This window comes from Dipodomys merriami, unplaced genomic scaffold (assembly GCF_024711535.1).
Source record: "Dipodomys merriami isolate MVZ:Mamm:240054 unplaced genomic scaffold, mDipMer1.0.p SCAF_138, whole genome shotgun sequence".
Lineage (NCBI taxonomy): Eukaryota > Metazoa > Chordata > Mammalia > Rodentia > Heteromyidae > Dipodomys > Dipodomys merriami.
The window spans coordinates 486,110-511,585 of record NW_027202693.1 but is presented as its reverse complement, the minus strand read 5'-3'; the positions used below and the strand labels follow the sequence as shown (position 1 = coordinate 511,585).

The 25,476-nt window shown below is 46.5% G+C and overlaps 1 protein-coding gene across 3 annotated transcripts; it reads right to left on the bottom strand.

Moving 5' to 3' along the window:
* Positions 1-1,576: 1,576 nt before the first annotated feature.
* LOC138825579 (protein disulfide-isomerase-like protein of the testis) lies at positions 1,577-25,055 on the bottom strand. 3 transcript variants are annotated; one of them, XM_070020228.1, is made up of 13 exons: positions 24,963-25,055; positions 22,808-23,282; positions 20,058-20,275; positions 18,529-18,735; positions 13,667-13,800; positions 11,959-12,096; positions 10,087-10,197; positions 9,876-10,001; positions 8,484-8,681; positions 6,540-6,660; positions 4,072-4,250; positions 2,752-2,835; positions 1,577-1,943 (listed from the first exon to the last, which is right to left on the bottom strand). In XM_070020228.1, exons 2-13 carry the CDS (start codon positions 22,918-22,920, stop codon positions 1,704-1,706), a joined length of 1,869 nt encoding a protein of 622 aa, XP_069876329.1. In that variant the 5' UTR covers positions 22,921-23,282; positions 24,963-25,055; the 3' UTR covers positions 1,577-1,703. The 3 variants fall into 3 exon arrangements, with proteins under 3 accessions (XP_069876329.1, XP_069876330.1, XP_069876332.1); XM_070020229.1 differs by lacking the exon at positions 24,963-25,055 and adding an exon at positions 23,317-23,440 and having other exon boundaries at positions 22,808-22,934; XM_070020231.1 differs by lacking the exons at positions 22,808-23,282; positions 24,963-25,055 and adding an exon at positions 21,940-22,104.
* Between the last annotated feature and the right edge of the window lie 421 nt (positions 25,056-25,476).

The window sequence follows — 25,476 nt, the reverse complement described above, 5'->3', positions numbered from 1 at the left end:
TCTCTCTGCCGGGCATGCCTTTAGAATAGCCAGGCTAGGGCTGGAGCTGTTCATCATGACTTTCAAAGGCGCTCCTGTTCCCAAAGACATTTTGAGACTTTCCTTATCTAGCTTCATGGCAATCAATATTTGGTTTTGTCGGTCCTTTTTTTTTTTTTTAAAGGACACTCAGTCACTTGAAAAGACCGTCTGTCTTCACTCCTGACAAAGGCAGGAGACAAGAGAGCTTTCACATACCGCATCTGCGTTTTCACCTCCACTGTGTCAAAACAGGGAAACCATGGCAACAAGGGAGAAGACAAGTTCAGAGAGGTTGAGGAACTTCCTCAAGATCACACACTGCTCCGCGAGGGCTAACTCCAGATTGAAGACCCAAGTCTTGCTCAGATTTGCCCCTCCAATGTACTTGAGGTATAGAGCATTCCAAGGTTTCGGGGGAAGTGGGGAGGGTGGGGATAGAACTAAGGGATGGGGTTATTGGGGGGAAATCAGATTCGTTGGAAAGTTGCAGAAGACCCTCCCCTGTAGAGGGCTATCACTCGGCCGGTCTCCTGGGGCTCCCTTCCCCACTCACACCCCTTCCCCTGGAGATTTTGTAGGAGGCCTAGCTGTTCCCTAGACTATGGCTTTGTTCCATGTGATTCTCAGCACCCCCCCAACCCTACCTCCCACCTTGAGGTGGAAGCAGGTGAGCCTTGCACACGTGTCTTGAATACTAACTCCTGGCCCCTTGCTGAGCCATTGAGCTCCCGTGAGTTCCAGGGCCCCAGGGAAGGCAGGGTGGGGGAACCAGAGAGCTGAGAAAGCACAATGTTGGCCTTATGTGATGTGTGGCATAGGGAATAGTCCTAAAAATTTATTTAAAAGCCCTTTGTCCCAAGTCCCAGGAGCACCTGCTTGAAACACAGCTGATAAATCAGTAGTGTGACCATAAGGGACCCCCCCCCAAGTATGCCTATCCCCTATGGCTAGTCCCTGGAACCCATGACCAGTACCTTATAGAACAAAAAGGACTGCGCAGGTGTGGCGAAGGTGAGGAGCTTGAGAGGTGACAATGAAGACACGTGGCCAACTTGGCTTGTGGCTCAGTCCTGGGAGATCACTTTGGCCGCGTGTCTTCATTGACTTACTGCAGTGTAGCATGCTGGGGACAGCTTTGGGGATGGATGTCTTTCTATGCCAATATGCAGCATAAGCCAATCCATTCAACCTGATTTGAAAGGTTTAGCCAAACCTGGGTCACCACAACCTAGAAGGAGACAGTACATGAAGCTCAAGCCAACACTGCAAAGGATGTAGCTCAACAGCTCCAGCTGGGTGATCACAGTTTAACCTCAGTGTACCTTGATTTCCCTACCCGTACATGGGAACAAAAACAAAGCAAAATAAAAACCAAAATGCAGCCACCAGTCATGTTACAGAACTAGAGGAAGACCCTACAGAGAGTAAACACTCATTCAAGGTCGCCATCATGACCTCCACAGCAGCCTTGGCTGAATTCCAGGCCAAACAGCTCTCCTAAGGCAACACCAAGCAGGAAAAGGAGCTCATGGGAGGAAAACAAGGTAGGAGACATTCACGGGGTTTATTAGCCTACCCCCACTCACCCCACCACAACAATATATAGTATTATTGGAATAAATCCATGCAGGGAATGAAAAGGCCTAGGAGATGGGCCCCCTTCTCTCCTGGCTTTGAAGAAGCTAAAGTTCTTCCTTGACTTTCGGTTTCTTCTCCTGTCTTGGAGGTCCCTTTGGCTTAGCTACCTCCTCCTTCTCCTCCTTAGCTGTTTTCTGTTGTCCTGCTGATATTTCCAGCTTGGTCATGTTCTTCAGCTCAGGGACTTTCTGCTCAGGCAATGTTTGCTCAGGTAACTCTTCCTCCTCCTGGTCCTCCACTATCACCTCCTCTTCCAGCTCTTCATTTTGTTCAAAGGGTAATAGCTATTAAGGAAAAGGGTAAAGGGAAGAGAGAGCAAGAGGGGAAACATATCACATAATTAGGTGTCCTAATTGTGCACTGTCAGACTCTTTTTCTAGATGTGTCTAGAGAGACGGTCTTCATAGATAAAGCAAGGTGGTACAATAGTGCCTAACTATGACACTGCTATGGGACCATTCTTCTCTTCTAAGTCCACAGGAGTGGCTGTTAAATCCCCAACTACAGGCTCAGCTACTGAGATCCTTGTCCAGGATATTTTCTGCAAATGCTAAGTAGTAGTTTGGAGCTGTAGGGTCATCTTGGGCCTCCAGGGAGTATACATGCCAGACATTCTACCAGCTACATGGAATGAATTTCCATCGTTGCTGAAACAGTGGAATAGTGTCTTTGACCTTTACAATCCAAAGAGAATTCATACAAATGGAACCTTCCAGAAGATAGTCTCATGAGACACCCTGAGGGGACAAAGAGCTTGTGGTTCCTGGAGAATAAAGGCAGAAGGTGGAAACCCCATCCAGGTACCTGGTTTGTTTACCGTTTCTGGAAAGTGGACTCTGGGTAGCAGCCTTGGGAGTTTTGTTACCTGGAAGGTTTCATTCTTCCTAGCATTTCTAAAGTCTCCCATTGCCACTCCCATGCCACCAACACCCTTGAAAGGAAGCCCAGAAAGTTCCCTTAAACTGGGGGGGGGGGGGGTTGTCTCAGCCATCTCCAGAGAGCACAAGAACATGGAACTCTGGACACACTTTTTTCCCCTGTGGAGTTCTTAATAATTTTGAGAGTGGGAGACAATTGCTGTTTTCCCTGTACCTCATCCTCAATCTGAACCTTGACTTGGCTTTCCAGGAAGTCAGAAAATCCTTCCAGAGTATGCTCTCCTTGATACAGAACAGCCTGGGAAGAGAACAAAGCAAGAGTGAAAGCATGGATACCACTTCCTCAGCCAGTTGTGTATGAATTGCTCCTGAGTCACCCGGGTTCAAGTTCCTAACAGTCTACATGATGTTGAATGGGTGCCTTCATTCACATGAGTCTCTCAAAGAGAAGTAGTATTTCTCCATGTTGTCACAGTAGCATGGTGGGTCACACAGCACAGATGTGTGTGTGTGTGTGTGTGTGTGTGTGTGTGTGTGTGTGTGTGTGTGTGTGTGTGTGTGTGTGTGTGTGTTAGTCCTAGAGCTTGAATTCAAGGCCAGGGTGCTGTCTGTGAAATTTTTTTTCAAGACTAGTTAGTGCTTGACAACTTGAGCCACAGCTCCACTTCTGGCTTTTTAGTGGTTAATTGGAGATAAGAGTCTCATGGACTTTCCTGCCCAAGGTTACTTCAAACCATGATCCTTAGGCCTCAGCCTCCTGAGTAGCTAGGATTACAAGCATGAACCGCTGGTTCCCGGCCCTCTTTTAGTCTTTAAGAAGGTCAAGAAGCCATTCCCTGCCACTGGTTGACTGTATTCTCTTTCAGGTAACTCAGATCGTTCGTTGACTCTTAGTCTCACACTCTCCACCCAGACACATTTGCCACGATTTCCCCACTTTCATCATCTGCACCAGAAGGGCATCATCATGACAGGTGTTCAGGTTACCTTCCTGCCCCTCTCTTCATTCATACCATGTGTCCTACCTACAGATCATGGACCTTCCTTGAATCTGAATTCAGTGTTATCCTCCCCTCAATTCCCACTGCCTTTAGAGATGGTCCCACACACACTCTTCTCAGGAGTAGGGACCTGGGCTCAAGCTTTTTTGATTGACACTGTTCCCCATAGGCCAGGGCAGTGTGCAGAGCATTGTCAGTCCTGGTGATGGATCGTCATCATTATGTGTCTCATGGGATACCACCCCATCCTCAATATTCTGTGCAGTCTGGGAGACTACAGTCCAGATCCCCATTTGGTATAATGATGAAGTCAATGAGTAATTTGTCTTGAGTTATATGTAATGATAGCATGTCTTGGAACTGCAGCTACTTGAAAATAAACTTGAACATGACAGCTTCCTGGGGACTGGAGCTGAGAAAGGAGCTGGTATGGTAGAAGGCAGAGCTGGAGAGAAAGAGAAGTCAACCCCCTGATGATAAACAGGGAAGCATTTCCCATTACGTTGGGTGGGAGGTCCTCCAGGGCCTTTCACCTGTTCAGAGTTGGTGGGGAAGAGCCTGAAGAATGGGTACCGGTCCGGGTTGGAGAGTTGGATATCATTGGCTGTGATGTCGATCTTGGCAATGGTGATTGTGGTGTGGTTTTGATACTTGATGCCCAACGTCTCCAGCAGCGGGAACAGAGCTCTGCACTTCGTAGACCAGGGCGCATCTAGAAAAGAAAAGAAAGGTTGCTAACCAGGCCTTGTAATCCTAGCTATTCAGGAGGCTAAGATCTGAGGATTGTGGTTTGAATCCAGTCTTGGCAGGAAAGTCCATGAGACTCTTATCTCTGGAAGCGGAACTGTGGCTCAAGGTGGTAAAGCTCTACCCTTTAGCAAAAGAGCTCAGGGATAGTGCCCATGTGCTGAGTTCAAGCCCTATAACTATGCCATTACTGTGTTCTTTTTACGATGGGGATGCTATGCAAATTGCATTTTTTTCTCATATAGCACATTATTTTTACAGCTCAGGTATTAATCATTATCAAATAAACTGAAGGGGGAAAAATGACCCTAGTACCTTCTCCACCCAAGGTATCAACACTTCACATGTGTTAACGTTTTCTTCTTTGTTATGTTTTCAAAATTCCTTCTTTTCTAGTGTTCCACTCCAGTTGGAGGAGAAAAACAAGGAAAATATTTATATTGTACCTTCTGCCATAAAGTATATGTGTGTGTATGTGTGTGTGTGTGTGTGTGTGGTACAACACAGAGATTTTTCAGACAGAGGCTAAGCTACTTAGCCAAGATCATCCTATAGTTAGAGGATTTTGAAGCCATGTCACTTCAACTTAGAAAGATTTACTACAGCTGGGTATGGTGATCATGCTTATCATCCTAGCTATTCAAGAGACTTGAGATCTGAGGATCATGGCTTGAAGACAGCCTGGGTAGAAAAGTCCATGAGATTCTCCTCTCCACTTATAACCAACAAAAGCCAGAAGTGGAGGAGTGGCTCAAATGGTAGAGTACCAGCTTTGAATGAAAAAGCCAAGCAAGAACAGGAGAGAGGCCCTGAGTTCAAGCCTCTGGACTTACTTGTGGAAAGTCCTTTAATCTCTGCATGGGGTGGGGAGGGGAGAGTGCATTGGAAAAAAAACAACAACAACAAACCTCCATCCTTCTTTTAAAGCTCCAGGTTTCTGGTTGTGTCAGAGGAATGGTCCCCAAAGCCCCCACACTACATCATCATTTCCCTATTTCTGATCTAAATGCCTCCATGGCCAGGCTCTCTGCCAGCAGCACCCCTGGAACTCCACATGCCCTGGGTGGGAACAGGAAGGGGGCATAATAGCTACTGCCCCAGGGAGCCAGCCTGACAGGCTTGCTTCCAAGAAAATGAAGGTACTTTGCCTTTTAGAGAAACAATGAAGGTTCTCAGAACTCCAGGTATCAGGAAGTAGAGAAAGGCCGCCCTGGACTGTCACTGAAAGGCAGTAAATTACCCTGAGTTAACTGCACAGACCTCAAACACCCAGCTCTGTGGACAAGACTATGGGGCATGATTGTAAAGGGTCCATCAGACCCAATCAGTCCAGTGGCAGCACAGCCCTCCTGCTGGACCTTTACCCTTCCTCCTTCCGGTGTGACTTTGGGTAAGGTGATGAACCTCCCTGAGGCTGTGTCACGAAGAAAGCCACCGTCCCCAGGCACTGACTAACCACAAACATTTTGCCAAGCACCTGCCTGATGCATTGGTCAGTGACCATTCAGTAACTCTCCCTGACAAAATAAAAGATGACAGTTGAAATTATTTCAGAGTCATCTTCTCTATTCTCACTGGCTCTTCATCAGCCAAGCAGAAACTGTAGGAAAGGGTAATGGCCCTTAGGTGAGCTCTAGAAATAATTCTAATAGTAATAGTCATAGTAGTAGTAATGATGATGATGATGATGATAAATAGCTGTTGTTTGACAAGTGTAAATGTGGTAAATGGGAAGGTCCACACATCAACTGGGCCACTGGCTAAGTTATATAAAAAGACCAAGGCTAAAGGAACTCTAGACACAAGAGTAGTTTTAAATCCTCCCTCCAGCACTTATGAGCTGTGTCATACTAGAACCTTCTGCTCCAGGAGATTCTGTGTAATGAGTGGTCCATAGAAGGGAGGAGACAGCATCAAGATGATGAAATGACAGAAGATAGGCAAAGCTTCCAATATGAGCTCTCCAACATTACTATGTTTATAAATTGCCACAGACCTGGATTATCTGGGCAGCATGCCATTGTATTCTAAGAACTCACTTGGCCAGAGGAAGCGGGGTACTGGAAAATAGCATTGTGATCCAACCTCTTGGGATTGTGGGTTCTGCCCCCCCCCTTCCCCCTGGGACCATTGTTACAGTGGTACATGGTGGATTGGGGAGATGGCATTGCTTAAGAACTCAGGAATGACACTTGAACCCAAAGTCAGCTTGGGGACCCTGTACTCTCCACCGCCCCTGGGACCCGATGCTCACAGAACATCACGAACACGTCCCTCTCCTTGTCGAAGACAACGATGTTGAAGTTCTTCCCCACTAACTGCTTCACCGGGCCCTGGTTCCAATATTTCGGGATGTTTTCACTGGGTTCGTGTTTCTAGGAAGCAAACCCCACAAGGCCCAAGCATATCTCATCAGAGAACCAACACCACATGTCCCATTATTCTAGAGACAGAGACTTACACCTGAAAGGCCACCCCAGATCCACTCACCCTTCCTGGCCCAGTTAATCCAAATTTACCCTTGAGAATGATCTCAAGAGAAAATGTCTTTGATGCTCTCCAGCCCCTACCCAGGGCAGCTGAGGTCCTGTTCGTTTATCATGTAGAGTTGCTTTTCTGTCCATCTCATTCAGAGTGACTCGATCCCATGAGATGGAATGTCACAAAGGACTTCAATCATTGAGAATCCACTACCCAGTACATAATAGGACCTCAATAAATGCTTTGCCGATGAATAAATGAGAGAATGAACTCAGCTCTTCTGTTCAAAGCAAGAGTTGAAAGTCTCAGAACATGTTTTTTTCTCTCCTCCCACTGCCTCCTCACTATCTCCTACATCCACTCCTTTCCTGCCATTGGCCCCCTAGCTCCCCACAGCCCTGGTGGTTCCCATCAGTCCCAAAAGGGCCCTGGAGCAGATTCCCAGTTTTCTCTTCACAACGCTACCAATCCTCACCATATTTTCTACACAAAGGGGCTTTCTTTGGAATCAGGCAGGTCTGGCTTCCTGTGGGGGCATAGCATGCCCAATCCACCTTAAGGTGCACATTTATGGAGTCCTTGCAATTTGGGCCTCTGTTGTAACTTCCCAGCTTTACATTTATCAGCCATCCCTCCTCCCAGCCCAGCTAGACCCCCAGCAGAATGGCAGAGGAAGACAGGTGCATCGGAGAACACCTTCCATTTGACAAGGCCACAGTGTCCTGGGAGATGGGGAGGAGGGGCGAGACAGAAGGGAATGGAAACACTCCAGAGGTCGCCATAGAGTCTGAGTGAATAATACTATGAAGAACAGCCCTGCTTTTTTTCCCAAAGGCATCCCAGTTTGGAATATAAATAATATGGGTCCCTTGCTCAGGAGAGCAGTGCTGAACCAACAGTGGGTGACTAGCTTGCCTGGGGCTTTCCCTCCTCTTTGCAACAGAGTCTGTTTGTCACCATCAGTTGTCTCTAAGGCCTTGGAGGCAAATCATGATTGTTCCGTGGGCATTAACCTTTCACCTCCCCAATCCAAACATCTACCCTTGGGCCAAGTAAGTCTTTTAGGTTAGAGGCGTGGGGGGAGGGGAAGAGAGGGGTTAGAGACTCCATCCAGATTAATTAGTTCTACAGAATGTCTGCAGTTCTAGTCCTTTATCTCCAATAAATCAGAAAAGGCCAGAAGTAGAGTTGTGACTCAAGTAATAGAGCACCAGCCAGAAGAGAGGGGAGTTAAGGGATAACACTCAGGTTCTGAGTTCAAGCCTCAGTACCAGCACACACACAAAAAAGCCATTATTGGGCTGGGAAGGTGGCTCAGTAGTAGAGCTCTTGCCTTGCATGCATGAGGCCCTGGGTTCGATTCCTCAGCACCACATAAGCAAAAAGAAAAAAGCCGGAAGTGGCGCTGTGGCTCAAGTGGTAGAGTGCTAGCCTTGAGCTGAAGAGCTGAGGGACAGCGCCCAGACCCAGAGTTCAGGCCCCACGACCGGACCCAAAAAAAAAAAAAAAAAGCCATTATTACAACTAAAGACATAATGTTGATAGGATAGGCTCAGGAGAAGCCAAAAAGCTGGACAGAATCAAGATGAAGAACTAGAAAGAATTTCCCCACATTAAGCCATGAGCTATATGCTACATCTGACCAAAGCTAGTTTAAAAAAAAATACAAGGAATAATCTTGAAGTTCTGTATAAAACTTAACTAAGAACAAGCTTACCTTGGCATTTTTATTCAGGAAACTGCGGCCAAATTTCTTGAGGTTTTCATAGGTTATGTCATCTGTAGGCATTTTGTACCTGGCATCAGAGCTTAAGTTTAGGATTTGGACAGATGGAGTGTCGACTTCTGTGATCCGGAAGTACTCAAAGACAAATTTGTTTTTGGGTTCATCTGAATCCACAAGGATAAAAAGGATCTGCCAAGTCAAAAAAAAAAATTTGTCTTTCAGGACCTTTTGTGGAGGGAGAAGAGTTGTAACTAACAAGATGCAAAGCATAGGGTCTATGGAGCACTCCTGACTTAATGAAGGTTTCTTGCCCAAACTCCTAGGCGGGCAGCAGCCATTAGTACTTGGCTGTCATAGTTCTTAGAGAAATAAAGAGGGGTCAGACTCTGGTGGCTCACACCTGTAATCCTAACTACTCAGGAGGTGGAGATCTGAGGACGGAGGTTCAAAGCCAGCCAAGGCAGGAAAGTCCTGAAGACTCTAATTAATCACCAAAAAGTCAGAAGTGGAGCTGTGGCTCAAGCCATAGAGTGTTATCTTTGAGTGAAAAAACTAAGGGATAGAACCCAGGTCCCAAGTGTGAGCACCATTACTGGCACACACATGCACACGTACACACACACACACACACACACACACACACACACAAATAAATAAATAAATTGATAAATAAAAATAAAGAGAATAAGAAGGGAATAGCCTGATAGTGCCAGTGGTGTCAGGACACTACATATAGGCTTAGGAAAAAAACAGATTTGTTTCTAATGATGATAATGTCAGTGATATCCATAAACCTTATGAATTTGCTTTTGCTCATTGCTGTATGTGAAGATATTCTTCTTCTTTCTATGACTAATAATACTACTACTACTACATAGCCCAGACTGGTCTGAATTAACAATCAGTCCTAACTTGGTCTCCAGGGTGGCAGGATTTAGATTTTCTAGTTCTTACAACAATGCTCTGTTTTGTGCATGAGCAGTCTGGAGCCTTGAGGTCAAGAAGCTCTCCATATAGTTTGTAAAAGGAAGGCAAACTTGAGGCTGGGGAGGTGGCTCAGTGGTAGAGCGCTTGCCTTGCATGCATGAGGCCCTGGGTTCAATTCCTCAGCACCACATAAGCAGAAAAAGCCAGAAGTGGCACTAGGGCTTAAGGGGTAGGCACTAGCCTTGAGCTGAAGAGCTGAGGGACAGTGCCCAGGCTCAGAGTTCAGGCCCCATGACCAACAAAAAAGAAGAAGGAGGAGGAGGATTTACTGTGTATATCATATATCGTATTATATACATGCAAATAAGCAGAGCAGGATAAATGGCCTTTGGGTCTGCAGGACTTGTGCCCCCCCCCAACCAGGATCCCCCAAGAGCGATGGCACACTCCACAAACCTTATTTTGGAATTCCTTTGATGCCAGTCTATAATGCTGAGTTATGATCTCAAATGACTCAGACTTTCTGGAGACAAAGAGCAACATGTGGCTTAAGATGCGTAATTCGTAAATTAGATCCCGGTTCTGCAATTACAAGGAAAACAGGTCATCCTGAGAGCGCACATGCCACCGCCCCAGCTGTCCTCCCGGGAACCTCTGGCCTGCCCACCTCAGCATTGTACTCAATCACAAAATCAGTAAGGTGCTGCTTGATGACTTGATTGAGGTCATATTTGTTGGTACTGTCATTGATAAGCTCTCGGCGTTTCACCAAATTTCCCTTGGACAAAAAGAAAGAAAGGCATTGAAGGGAAGCTTCGGCAATACGTACAATAAGCATAAGCAGCACATACAATAAATAGAATGTACAATAAATATAAATAGCACAATTTTTCCCTGGAGGAAAGTAAAACAGTAAGGACGCTGACAGATGTAAACCATAGTCCAGGTACCTGGTCATTATAAACTCTGAGCAAATGATCATATGGGTAATTATGGATATGTGGTAACTGTGAAAGCTCAGATTTCGAATGCCATGGTCATCTCTTAATTGACCAACATCTGTGCTCTAAAACATACTGACATATTTATGCTGAGGTTGTGTCACATGTCTGTCACCCAATGGCTGAGGGTATCAGGGAAACCAAGGCAAGCCCCTTTCTGGGAGATTCAGAACCTCTCCGATAGGCAACGCTGATGGACTTCCTTCAAAATGAACTACAATTGAAGTGCCATCCATCCATCTCCCTTCTTCCCAACACATCATCATGGTCTAACGGCTCTCTAAGTCTTCTCAACCTCTTTGCTTCCTTTCTGAGACATTTCCCCTAATAAATATTCTTGCTATCCTTAAATCTTGCTAGGTAACTGCTTCTCAGAGGGATGTGGATTGCCCAAGAGAATGAAAGGATTCTTATGGCAAAATCTGTAAGGAAGAGAAGAAGTTATCTTTTCATTTCTAGCCCATCTTCTCCCCGACCCTCAACCATCCCACATTGGTCCACCCATCTCTCATCTGGACTCTTGCAATGTTCTTCCACAGTCTTCCCATTTCCCCTGGCTTCCCTTCCAACCCACCTCCTACACTACATTCCTGCAGGGTGCTGGTGGCTGGTGCCTGTAATCCTAACTACTCAGGAGGCTGAGATCTGAGGATCCTAGTTCAAAGCCAGCCCTGGGCAGGAAGTCCATGAGACTCTTATCTCTAATTAAGTACTACAAAAGCTGGAAGCAGAGGTGTGACTCAAGTGCACCTTGAGCAAGAGAAAACTCATCCAGACCCTGAGTTCAAGCCCCAAGTCCAGCACAATATGTGTACTTTTCTTGATGGTGGGGGCAATAAATAATTCAGGTATCTTAAATACCTGTTCTCCACATTTGCTCTTTGGTTTTTAGGGTAGGGCTTATTCTGCAGAATAATAGGAGACAGGGAGAAAGGGATGGCTTACGGGGCCTTTTGGAGATATAATCAATAGGACTGGGATAGCCACTCTAAGATGGGAGATGAGAGCTACGTCATTGATGTACGACGGTGGTGGTTGGTGGTAGGGGCTTAGGGAAACATGGGCCAGCAGGAAAGAGCTACTTGGAGGTGAGCCTCAGTGAATGACGATAATTGGCTAAAGAAAGGAGGAGGCGCTCCCAAAGGCAGACAGCTGGAAATAGTAATAATAAGCAATAAGGGCTGGGAAGGTGGCTCAGTAGTAGAGCGCTTGCCTTGCATGCATGAGGCCCTGGGTTTGATTCCTCAGCACCACATAAGCAAAAAGAAAAAAGCTGGAAGTGGTGCTGTGGCTCAAGTGGTAGAGTGCTAGCCTTGAGCTGAAGAGCTGAGGGACAGCACCCAGGCCCAGAGTTCAGGCCCCATGACCGGACCAAAAAATAAACAATAAAAACCCACCAGGAAACAGATTTTACACGAGTTGAGTGGCACGTGAGTGGTTAAGAGCCAGTTTGTTCAGAGCTCATACCTCTTCCTACTAACTTTGAACCAGAGCACACCGCCCTACCTCATCCTCCACCAGCTGCAGGACTGTCCTACCTTTTTGAACACCAGGACGCTGTCCAAGACAACATGAAAACGTCCAAAGGCATTCCGGATCGCTATCACCCCAAACGTCAGCTCTGGGAAGTCCTTGATCACATCGTAGAACAATTCTGCTACTTCTTCCTCTAAGTCCTGTTGGGAAAAGCATGTTGGGTAATGCTTTGGTAAAAAGCTTATTTAAGCTTGTTTTGGTTTCTTTTGCTTGTTTCTTTGTCAGTTGTGGGTCTTCAATACAGAGCCTGGGCACTGTCCCTGAGCTCTTTCACTCAAGGCTAGGGTTCTATCACTTTGAGCCACAGCTTCACTTCCGATTTTCTGATGGTTAATCAAAAATAAGAGTCTCACAGACTTTCTTACCATGCTGGCTTTGAACTGTGATCCTCAGATCTCAACCTCCTAAGTAGCTAGGATTACAGGCATGAACTACTGGTGCCTAGCTTTTATTTAAGCTTATCTGGTTGAATTAAGAAGATAGAAATGGTAGACAATCTGTAACCTTCCTTTTTCCAAATCCTGGGGTTTCCTTCTGTTGTCTCCCAAAAACATATGGATTCTACTTCCTATTCTAAATGCTTCTCTACCTATGGATAAAGCCCACACAGGCAAATTCTCAGAGACCAGTGGAAAGAGCTATCTTCATCTTTTCCAATTATTAACAATAAAGGTTTTTTGAGAATCATCAATAAAATAGATGAGATTCATATATAATTAAAGCCTGTCCTAACCCAAGGATTGAGTTTTAACATTAATTCCTTAATCCTTAATTACTTTCAGAAGATGCAATGGGTTTGAACAGATAGAAAACCAAATATGAACTTGCCATTCAAGATACAGCTAGAATTTCTGCTTTCGTTCATTAGCTTGAGAGAAAATTGGGGCCAAAAGTAGTCTAGGAGGATAAAAGTGGGGATGAGGAGGGGGAAGAGAAGAAGCACATTTTCTCCCCATTTTCTTTTCACATAAGATGTTAAAATTCTGACCTACTGGAGAGGGGGTGGTCATCCATTTAAATTAGTTAAGATTTATGAGAAGCTCATTTTTCTAAAAAGCAAATGAATTTTTGTCTTTCTAAATATAAAAACTATAAATTCTAAATATTAAAAAAAAAAACAATGAAATCACTAGACTGTTACCCCAGGTCATTTCATAGTCATATTGAGGTTCTCCATACACTTTCACCAACATCTGCCCTCACTCCACCTGTGATGAGGGCTGGGGTAGTTTTCAAATGGGTGCATGTTTATAAAGCCCTAAAGGTTTTCCTTTCTAAAGATGCTTGGAAAGTCTTCAGGATGGAGCTTGGCTTGGCCAAAGCAGGCTGGCAGCTGCTATTCAGATTCATAGAAAGCTGTGGTTCCCAAACTCGAAAATGAAGGCATTCCTCCATTCTATGATGTTCTAAATGAAAATCCCCAAGACCAATTGAATAAATACATCTATCTCTTCATTCTTCCTTTCCCACCTACCATTCTACCATCTCTTAACAGTTCAACTCTCATAGCTCCGTTGTTCTTTTGACCTCAAGTAAAACCAGCTGACTGGATAGGGAAAATGGGGCTCAGAACAACCCCACCCACTTTTAGACAGAGCACTCCTCAACTGGAAAAATCATCTCCCACCTCCAGCCTCCCCACAGCCCCTCCCCCATCCCCATCCCTACCTCCACCTCCTCCACACACACACCCCTCCCACACCCCCATACCTGGAAGAAACCCACGATGACCAGGGGCCTCGATTTCACGAAGTCTGCCACCTGCTGGCTGCTGTTGAACAAAAATGCTTTCTGGCTAATTTGTCTTCTCAACCAAACTACCAAAGCTGCAGATTCAACCACTCCTGGAGAGAGAGAGAGAGCCAGAGAGAGTTTGAGAGAGAGTTAAATATACCTAACAAAGGTTTCCTCCTGAACTAGCAGTCAACCCTGTCTTGTCTTGGTACCCAGCCTTGAAAGACCAAGGTCACCATTTCCCCCACCCGTCGCCAAGCTCTAAACTATGAATGCTCATAGCAGTTCATTCCATCACTGAACCAAGGTCAAGAAAGATGCTGTACTGAGAGTTGCATTTCCATGAAATCTGCACATCAAAGGCCTATAAGATATGCTTATTCTTCCCATTGGAGGAACAAAGACACCAATATTTAATTTGCTCCCAACCAATCAGCAAGCAGATCTGAGGATTCAGTTTAGGAGGCAGAAGCAGTCCCAACCTTCTTTCCTTAGGCACCCTCCAAGGTGACAACAAACAGATGTGATCTTGTTAAATGATCAATTAAAAGACCAGATCATTCTGTAACCTGAGAGGAAATCCCAGTTATGTCTCTGTGACCTTAAATCCCCCCCACACACACACACACACCAATCCTCTAAGAATCATAAAATCCTGATCTCCATTTCTCAGTTACACAAAAGTCTTTACTTCTAAACTGAGGGCATGCATCCCCTTCCCTGGAGAGATGCAATGGTGTGTCAGAATATACACAAGGTTACCTAGGAATGAGACATGTTTTTTCTAGGAAGAGCCATTTCACATAATGGTCAGTGACATCAATTATGATTTTTTTTCTCTTGATGACTGTGAATGGGAGAGATGGGAACTTTCTTATGAGATAACTCGACATTGGTTGTTGGATAGCTTGGGAAGCCCCTCCTAGACTGCTCTTTCCTCCCTTCCTTCCCTCTTTCACATGCTTGACCAATGCATCCTGCATGTCTGTTAGGTAATCAAGCGCTGTCCTTTAGTCCTGGAAGTATAATGTGGAGTAGAAGCACATGCCTTCCCACCACTTCACAGCTCTCTTTGTATTGAGGAAGATGATCACCAAATCATTGTTCAAACATGTGTTGAAAAGCAATGTGCTAAGGGCCGGCCAGGCCTTCCTGGAGATGGTGATATATGAACTGCTTTTCTCACTACATTTAGCACTTTGTGAAATTGCTACAATTTTTTGTGGATCTATATCCAAGATGAAAGACGAAAGCAAATGAGCCATCAGGAACTTGATCGCAGCCCATCTTTGCACACAGTTTTTCCACCTTAGGATCCAGTTGAACCAAGGTAGCTGTGAGTTTGGCCACGTTGACTGCCTGCCTTGAGAGAACTGCCCTTGCTGGCCACCGTGGTGCTGGGCTCTGATCCAGGCGGCAAGGTGACAGCTGAGGTGTGAACGCTGTGTCAATGATTGACTGGGCCTGGCTCCAGGCTGCCTGTTTCCAGGCACAAATTGTGATCTCATTAATACCTCGAGACAAATCTGAGTCTCCTTCTCTGGGGAGGTGGCCAAGGCCATCTACTACCACCAATCCTTGGAGATTAGAGGACGGTGGGTCTGAACTTTGGTCCAGCAAGGACGAACTTTCCACCTGTCTCTGAAGAGGAGTTTTATAACAGCCATATTGCAAGACGTGTGCCCAGCTCCGTCCCCTGCCATTACTCATCCTGTCTAGAAAATGAAAAATAGGACACCCAGGTCTGCAAGACTTGCTCAAGTCTCTGTACTTCATGCATGTCCTAAACTTCAGGTGTCCTAAGTTTCTTCCATTCAAACTCAAAAACATTTTTTTTAATTCTAAATTCCAAGCACTGGTCTAGGGCCAGGGAACCAAGTCTGATCATCATACAAAAGCCCCATCTGCCATGCATTTAGTGAATGACACAATGGAGAGCCAGGGCTCAACAAACTAAATCTGGCCCGCTGTTTGATTTGTATAAATAAAGTTTTATTGGAACACAGCCACACCCATTCGTTGCCATACGGCTGCTTTTACAGTGTACCCACAGACTGGGTGGTTATGACAGAATTCCTGGCTTTTAAGGCCTAAGGTATCTATCATGTAGCTCTTTGCCCAAAGCTTTGTGGTGACTCTACCGCTTGCTAGCTGAGGTGCTTTGAGGAAATTATTCCACATTTCTGTGCCTCAGTTTCTCCATGTTCCATATAAGAAGGATCTAGTCAGTTCCAGAAGGGATGTGTGTGTGTTCCTTACAAACCTTGTTTTATGTTCACTGCAGCCCCAGGAGGTAGCTCTAGCTATCAGATGAGGAAACTGAGGTTGGATAAGAGGAAGCCATTGTTCCCCAGGCAGTAGTGAGGATTTAGGTTCTGCTGCCTCTTTGCTAGGCCCAGTAATGGAGGTGGCTTTGGCTCTTGCTGTTGTGCTGCTCTTCCTGCAAGTAGAGGGGTTGGGTGGGGGGGGGGGGGTACTCTGGAAACACAGAAAGAGGATGGGACTCTCTACCCCAGACAGTCCTGGACAGACTTTCTAGAAGGAGTCTGGGGAGAATCATGTGACAACCTCACATGATTGTGCCACGTGGTGACCTTGTTGGTGCTCTGTGGACTCAGTGTCTCATGTCCTTCAGGAGGGAAGCAAGCCAGCTGCTGGCCAGTCCATGAGCAGAAATAGCCTCTCGGTTTTTGTTTTTGTGTTGTGTTTTGGTTTTGTTTTGCCCTGAAGACAGCACACCACCAGGAGCTTCTTACTTGGGATCCGTAGATCCCACTGTTGAGAGTCAGTCCTCAGACTTTCCCTCCCACCCTCCCCTTTTCTCACTCCCCTTTCTCCTTTTGCCAGGCCCACCCCTTCCACTGCCCTTGCCAGCTGTTAGGTAACTGAACTCTGTCTGCCCTATCAGCCATCCTGTGTTTCTCCTGGCCCCCTAGTGGCCATTCCCGGAACTACAGTGCATCTTGCAATCCAGGTCTGAGAGTCCTCCTTCTCCCCTCCCTACCTACCTTGGTCTGGCTAGAAACAGTCTCTTCCCCTCCCTACTGCACCCCTGCAGGAAGATTCTTTGGCCTGCTGAGCTCCTAGGACTTTCTTGTGCTCACCGCACAGATGTGTCAGACCCAACGAAAGGCAGTCTCATTTGCCTGAGTCTTCTGCAAGCATTGCAGGGCTGCCTGTTGATCAGCTTCATTACATGCATCTGTCTGTCCATCCATCCATCCATCCTCTCCACCACTCCACTCTGTGTCCATTTATCCATTCACATGTGTAACTCTTTCGTTTAAAAAAATGTGCTTGCATGCTATTCCAAAGCTCAAAATTATTCAAGCATCTTCAATGTCAAGATAAAATTTGAGGGGCTAGGAAGGTGGCTCAGTGGTAGAGCGCTTGCCTTGCATTCATGAGGCCTTGGGTTTGATTCCTCAGCACCAAATAAACAAAAAAAAGCTGGAAGTGGCACTGTGGCTCAAGTGGTAGAGCACTAGCCTTGAGCTGAAGAGCTGAGACACAGCGCCCAGACCCAGAGTTCAGGCCCCATGACCGGACCCAAAAAAAAAAAAAAAAAAAAAAAGATAAAAGTTGATGCATTACAGGTTGTCAAAGGGGGGGTCAGAAATGTTGCCTAAATGAATGAGTCCATGAATAAATTAAATAAGATCTGGGCACAGTGGTACACATTTGCAATCCCAGCGCCTTAGAAGGTAGAAGTCAGGATTATGGTTCAGGGGTCTGCCTGAGCAAAAGAAATTAATGAGACCACCACCCTGCCACCTCCACAAATATACGGGGCATGGTGGGTCATTCCTATAATCTAACCTACACAAAGGAAGCGTAAGTAAGATGACTGCAGTACTAGGCCAGCCTAGAAAAAAAAAACATATAAGTAAACCCCCCAAAAAGGGGCTAGGGAGCATGGCTCAAAAGTTCAGTGCCAGGACAGGGGCTGGTAGCTCACGCCTATAATCCTAGCTACTCAAGTGGCTGAGATCTGAGAATCATGATTGAAAGCCAGCCCAGGCAGATAAATCCAAAAGACTAATCTCCACTTAATCAGCAAAAAAAAAGCCAGAAGTGGAGGCATGGCTCAAGTGGTAGAGCATCAGGCTTGAGTAAAAAAAGATTCAAGGAAGAATGTGAGTCCCCAAGTTCAAATTCTGTTATGGAAAAAACAAACAAACACAGTGTCTTTTCCTAGAAAGTGTGAGTGTGATCTCAGACCACCAACGAATCCACAAATAAATAATAGCATCTGATAGACACTCCATTCCAACCCTCTTTTGACCCATCATTTTCTGGGCTTCTTTTTTTTTTTTTTCTTACAAATACTCCTTGAAACTAGGGACCCTGTCAAAATCAATCTAAAGTAGAACACCAAAAGAGTAAAGAGTGGAATTAAGAACTTAGTCTCTGGTGTGTTAGTTTACCAGCCCCGCATCCACACTCTGTCTCTTGTCTCTCCTGGGCCCCTTTTGCTGATACGCAATCTGAAGTAGAGGTACCGAAAAGCTATGGAAACCTAGTTTCCTCATGGATGCAACTGAGAGTGTTTGCACTCACAATACGACTCTACAACTAGAAGTGATGTTTGCCACTTCTGTGAACACCACCTCGGGCCATCTCCTGCCTCCTCACTCTGGCTGCCGGCTGGGTACAGAGGAAAGAGCAGGTTGCTCCAAGATTTTAAGGGAAAGCAGGAGTGGAAGGGGGGCATCATAAGTTAGAAAGAGCTGACACATCAAAGCCTCACACCTCGGGCTACCAAATGCGCACAAAAATCATCTCAGCGCTTTACTTTACCTGCGCACAAAATCATCACATCACCCCAGCCCCATTACCTTTGCAGGCGATGGGCTCTGACCTGTTGCCCTCAAAGAACAGCTTCAAGTCTGGAGTCTTCTTGATGTTAAACTCCTGCTTCAGCTCCTTCTCCACAGAGACGTCAACCTTGCCGAAGCCAATCCCATTTTTGCCTTTGCCCAGGATGTCCACAGCTTTGCCCAGCTCCTTGGCCAAACTCCTGGATTGCTTTGACATGGAATTGTCTAGAAAGAACAGACACGAAAACAGAACTAGCCAGGGCCTCTCTCTGTCCTGCCCAAGGTAGACTGCTGAGTTCCTGGCTAGCTTTATGCTCAGAAGGAGTGAGCACAAGATTACATCCTGGGTTACACCAGGACGTAACCCAATGAGTCGTGAAATGGGGCTGTTGAAGAGACGTACTCAAAAAAGGCCCTTTGGGCTCAGTAACACTGACAACATGCAACTTAATCTTTCTAAGCTGTGCTTTTTTCCTTATAGAACTGATAGCAGCCACTTCATGGAGTGAAAGGAGATTTGCCAGTTAATTCCATACTGTTTATTGTCTTGTAAGAGTTCACACTCACACTTTCTAGGATCTGGGCGTGATTTTTCACCATGGGGGTAGATTTTATTATGACGATGTCAATTTCATACATAGGGAAACTGAGGCACAATAAAATGACCCACTTGTTCATGGTCTTATGTCAGTGAGAGTCATTGCCAGGATAGAGATTAGAGAGTCTCTTCCCTCTGTTCTTCTCTGGGTGCATGCAATCAAAGTGATTTAATGCCTGGTTTAGGTGAATAAATAACACTTCATAATTGCTACTACTCTTGTAAAAATTCTGCTCTTATAACAGTCTATGCATTTATATCTCTGAAGGTCACTTTAGGAGGCCTGCCAGTGTTTGGGAACTCCTTTTGAATTCAACTGGGTGCTGGCAGGAATCAATGACTGCCAAGTGATGAGTTTAATTGAGTGTCTTTTCTAATCTCAGCCAGTGTGGAGAGACAGCACGCCTGCACTTTCAAATGGCATGTTATCCAGGGCAATTAAGGAATATAAAACCAGGGCTGGGGATGTCGCTCAGCCTTAGAGTTCAATCTCTAGCAACCACTCAAGAAAGCGGGGAAGAGGACAAATCAGTTGGCTCCATCTTTCATCCCAGATCCCTACATCATTCAAGAGCCAGGGTTCCTTGAAAAATCCAAAACAACTTCCATACTTATAGGATACCACAGCTCGGGGAACACACACACACACACAAAACCAAAGGGAGGAATGTCAGAATTGCAAGGAAGGATCAGCCCCTTGAGCCTGAATTGGGGAGACATTTCATGACACCCTACAAAGCCGAGACAGTGTGCCAGCCCCGCCAGCACCTGGCACCAAGTGAAACCTGAGATTCCTTGAATTTGGGAGCAACACCCCATCGACATTAATACACTTTTAACATCCATCACATGTTCTCATGTGTTTAGCAGTCGATGAAGGAGGGGGGTGTTCTTCTCCCACCCTCCCCCCTTCTCCCCACTCCCATCCCCCCCCAAGCCAGACACTCACAGAAAAGCACCATGAGAAAGCGGGTCTGGTTCAGCGCCTGGGTCAGGCCGGCTGGGGTCAGCACCATCAGGTTGCCCTCTTGTACGATGTGCAAAGGCTTGGAAAAGTTGATGTTGGTGTCGCTGGCATCCATCTCCCAGTGACTGTGGACCACCCAGACCCTAGCAGCCAGCAACAGCAGCCCCAGTGAGGGCATCTGGCACAGTGTCATGGATGTCCTGCAGAGGGCAGCAGAGAAGACAGAGCCCTGGTTCAATGCTCAAGATAGGAAGCAGGGAGCGGGCAGGGAAGGGCTTATCCCATGGTCTCCCTTCAGGGATCTTTGACAAGGCCTCACTGAAGGATTCTCAATCCATCTGTGAGGTCTCAGGACCCCTGTTAATCTGCCCAGGCTTGGATCTTGTACCTGCAAGGCTTTCTGTTAGGCAGATGATCTCCTTCTCTCCTTCCCTCCTTTCCTCCTTCCCTCCCTTTCTTTGTGCTGGTCCCTTAAATTCAAAGCCTGGGCACTGTCCTGAGCTAAGCACTGTACCACTTGAGCCACAGTTTCACTTCTGGCCTTTGGCAGTTGATTGGAGGTAAGAAGCTCATGGACTTCCTTGCCTAGGCCAACTTTGAACTGTGATCCTCAGATCTCAGCCTCCTGAGATTACAGGCATGAGTCACTAGTGTCCAGCCTCCTGGCTGTCTTGATCCCAATGCTGTCTTAGCCTTGGTACACCCACCAGCCCTCTCTGTCATCTGGAAGGGAATCACCTCATCTCCACGCTTGCTCCTCTGGCTAGCAGGCCCTGGGCGCTGTCCCTCAGCTCTTCAGCTCAAGGCGAGAGCTCTACCAACTTGAGCTACAGCACCACTTGCGGTTTTCTGGTGGTTTATTGGAGAAAGGAGTCTCACAGTCTTTCCTGCCTGGGCTGGCTTTGAACCGCAATCCTCAGATCTCAGCCTTCTGAGTAGCTAGGATTACAGGCGTGAGCCACTGGCGCCAGGCTGAAAGTAGCTTTGATGGGAAACTTCCGCCATAACAGTAGCTGACAAGTTGCCATATCATCAGCCCAGTTTGGGCTGAGTCCTCTCTTCCCATATCCCACCAAGACCGCCATCCAAATCTGTGAACTCCTGGCAGTTCCCTCTGTCTCTACTCTTCCCCCATGGCACTAGAGATCCTCTTTGCAAACACGAATTCCATCCTGTTTCTCCTCTTACCAAAAGGTCTCCCATCTTGCAAGCCCTAACTGTGAACTCACAGGTCCTCATCCTAATACCCATCCTCCTTCACCCTCCTTCTCTCTCTCTCCCCTCATAAGCTCTGGACAGCCCATCCTGGGCTCCTTCCCTTCTTTTTGCCTCTGCCTACTTCGTGTTTTCTCTATGTCTTCATCTCTGTGGTCATCAGAGGGATCTTCTCTGACTCCTTGGCTTTACCCAGTCTGCTCAGAACATTCTGCTTTGCCACGAATGTCTGCTTCCTCTTCTGTATTGTTGTTTCTACCTTACATGTATGTAAAGACCAGCTCTTACTATGTCGCCTGGGCTGGCCTCAAACCCATGACTCTCCTGCCTCTGTCACGAGCACTAAGCGTACAAAAGTGAGTAGCCCCAAGCCTGCCTGTTAAAGTTTTAAACATAAGCATGATTATCTGTAGCTCCTAGAATAGTCTGCAGATCTGAATTGGGAATCAAATCTCTTGTTTGGTAAAAATTAAGACTGATTCTTGATCCCAAACCTAGTAGGCTGTAATTTCACTGGTTTGGGCAGGGTTAGTTTGAGCGCCATATTTTTTTTTCCTTAAGGCCCTGTGGTTAGTGCTAATGTAAGTAGCCATCTTCAGTTAATGGTGCTGGATAGAGGAAAGGCTGCGAGGGCAGACCTGGAATTTACCTGGAGGACCGAGCTGGTGAGACAGAAAACTGCACCACTGTAGTGACCTGAACAGCAGCCTCTGGGCTGCTCCTGGGTTTTCCAATGACACCGAAAGTGGCAGAAACACGGCCCCTTTCCTAGGCACACAGAGGCCACTGCAGCCACCACAGCAATGTTCTGAGTTCTGGGGCTCTGGAGGGCCTGGGGGGTCCTACAGAAGAATGGGCCATTGTTGAGTAAGAGGGGGCCCCTCCCAAGAGGCCCTGCCAGTGGGCACCAGGAGCAGAGTTGACAGGGCGGAGGAGTGGGGACAGAAGCAAAATGTACTGTGGGGCACAGGGTGGCTGTGGCTCAGAGTCTGGAGCCCAGCTCTGTCCTGACCCGTGTGACCTTGAGCTGTCAATTACTTTGTTCGGGGGCACAGTTTCATCTCCTGTACAAAGACACACAACTCTCATGGGTGTGTAAGGGCTAGACAAGGTGGTAGGGGCAGAGGGAGAAATGGAGAAACTGGAAGGCAGTAGTACTGCTGTTGCTTAGTGTCATTTCTCTTCCTTCCTTCCTGTCCTCCCTCCTTCCTTCCTTACTTCCTCCCTCCCTCCCTCCCTCTCTCCTATCCTTCCTTTCTTCCTTCTTCCCTCCTTCCCTCCCTCCTCTCCTTCCTTCCTTCTCTCTCCCCCTTCCTTCCTTTTCCTCTCTCTCTTTCTTCTTCTCTTTCTTTCTCTCCTCCTCCCCACCTTCTCTTTCTCTCTTTCTTCTTTTCCCACCATTCTGGGAATCAAACACAGGTCCTAACACATGCTAAGCAAGCACTCTACCATTGAGGACTCTCTTTGCTCACACATTGGCCTCTGCCAGACCTCAAATAAAGCAGTCATACACCTACCTCAGGGCCTTTGCACTTGCAGTTTCTGCCAGGAAGCTCTTCAGCCACGTGTAATCAATGTTCATCTTCCTGGATCCTTCAGGTCTTTGCTCACACATCATCTTTTCCTCCATCAGCCTTTTCCTGACTACTTTGTTCAAAGGAATAACAACCCCATCCCCCTCTTAGACATTAATCACCTTGTAAATTTCTTCTCATTTCCTTTGCCTAGCAGATAATAGGTGTCCAATAAATATTGGTTGGGTGAACGAATGAACAGCTACTAATGTTAGTATCATGATTATTATGACCAGTTTGCATCCCTCAGCTTTTTGCCTCCCACCTTTTACCAAACGTGAATGGAGGGCGTGGTTAGTAATATTCACATCAGATTGCTTGAGGAAAGTGCATCCATCCACTTGAGAACAGAGATTGTGTCTTTCCATACGACCGGAGATTCAGAGACAAGGACCTTGTCAATGGCTCAGCAGAAAACCTTGATGGGGAAGAAGGAGAGAGCTCCCACTAACCTGAACAGGAACTGGAGACAAGAGGCACAGGGGAGTTGGACACAGGGAGGGGTAGATCCTCAGTATGAGGCTGGCAGCCATTCCTGACTTTCTCTCAACAAGAGGACCCATGGCTGGGGCTGGGAAGGTGGCTCTGTGGGAGAATGCATGGCTATCATGCAGGAGGCCCTGGGTTCGATTCCTTGATACCACATAAATCATACACACATACACACACACACACACACACACACACACACACACACACACACACACACACACACACATTCAGTCATGGGGCCTAAACTCTGGGCCTGGGTGCTGTCCCTCAGCTCTTCAGCTCAAGGCTAGTGCTCTACTACTTGAGCCACAGCGCCACTTCCGGCTTTTTTCTGCTTATATGGTGCTGAGGAGTTGAACCCAGAGCCTCATGAATGCAAGGCAAACACTCCACCACTGAGCTACCTTCCCAACCCCCCAAAAAATATTTTTTAAAAGAGCACCCATCGCCCTTCTCATCTGACAGGACTGCTTCAATCTTAGGAATCAGGAAAATGAAGTTCCCACAGGTCCCCGCAAATTGGGAATGTCACCAGATTTTTTTATATCAACTCGGGGAGAGGGGGGAGGTATTCCAAAAGCAAAGAACACATCTACACACACACACACACATACACACACACACACACACACACACACACACACAAACACACACACACACACTTTGTACCAGGAACCACTTTGTACCCAGCACAGTGCCTGACAGATAGAGAACATTGAATAAATATTTACTTGGCATAGATTCAACAAATACCCAACCCTCCCAAAGCAAAGTACTGTTCTCAATGCTCTGAGTGCCATAGGTCAGGAAGCACTAGAGCCCTGGAGATGACCTCTCGCAAGGAAGCAGGCAGGTTAAAACTTCATAAGCTTTCAGCCCTGGTGGCTCAGGCCTGTAATCCTAGCTACTCAGGAGGCGGAGATCTGAGGATCACAGTTCAAAGCAAGCCCAGGCAGGAAACTCTATGAGCTCCAATTAACCACCAGAAAACCAGAAGTGGTGCTGTGGTAGAGTGCTAGCCTTAAGCAAAAAGGGCTCAGGGACAGTGCCTAGGCCCCAAGTCCAAACCCTACAACCAACCAAAAAAAAAAAAAAAGCCTCACCAGCTTGAAGATTGCTCATGACAATAGTCAACACTTACAAATACATTGACAAAAGCTATTCACCAGCATGTCTTTTACTGCAATCATTTCCCAACAGCATCCTGTGAACCCAAACCCCAGAGGAAACAACCAGGAGACCAGTGTGGCTGGAACAGAATGAGCTGGAAGGTGGGAGGAGAACAGAGATGACAGAAATGCTGTGTGCCATCTTTCATGCTATTGTCCTGACTTTGGCCTTGACTCAGCAATGGGAAGCTGTAGAAAGAATTTCTGTTTCAACTGCTATTTAGACAGGGTACAATGGCTATGGTTATAATTATTTTCAGCACATTTACAGAGTGACACCACCAGAGACACCATTTACATGTAGAACAATTCCATCTCCGCAAGGATACCTTGTGACTTTCCAAGGTCACTCTTGGCTCACCAACAACCATTTGTTCACTTTGTAACTTTATATAATAGAAGAAATTTGAGTATGAAATAGACAATATCTGCCTTACATTTGTTTCACTATAAAATTCCTCCTGTTAGGTCAGAATAAAGCACCCATTCTCTTTCATCCACATTTCCAGGAAACACTTCCATCCAGTGGGAGCTGCCGTGTCTAGCACAAGAACTGGGGTTTAATCCTACAAGTTCTGTGAGCTAAAGAAAAGCCTGGCCCAGCGGCTCACACCTGCAACTCTAGCTATTCAGAAGGTTGAGATCTGAGGAAAGTCAGCCTGGGCAGGAAAGTGCATGAGACTCTTATCTCTAATTAACCAGAAAAAGAAAACAGAAGAGCAGTGACTCATGTGATAGAGCCCAGCCTTGAATGAAAAAGCTCAGGGACAGTACCCATGCCCTGAGTTCAAGTTCCAGGGTCAGCATGAAAAGAAGGACAGGAGGGAGGGAGGGAGGGAGGGAGGGAGGGAAGGAGGGATAGAGGGAAGAAAGAAGGGAGGGAAGAAGGGAGGGAGAGAGGAAGGAAGGAAGGAAGGAAGGAAGGAAGGAAGGAAGGAAGGAAGGAAGGAA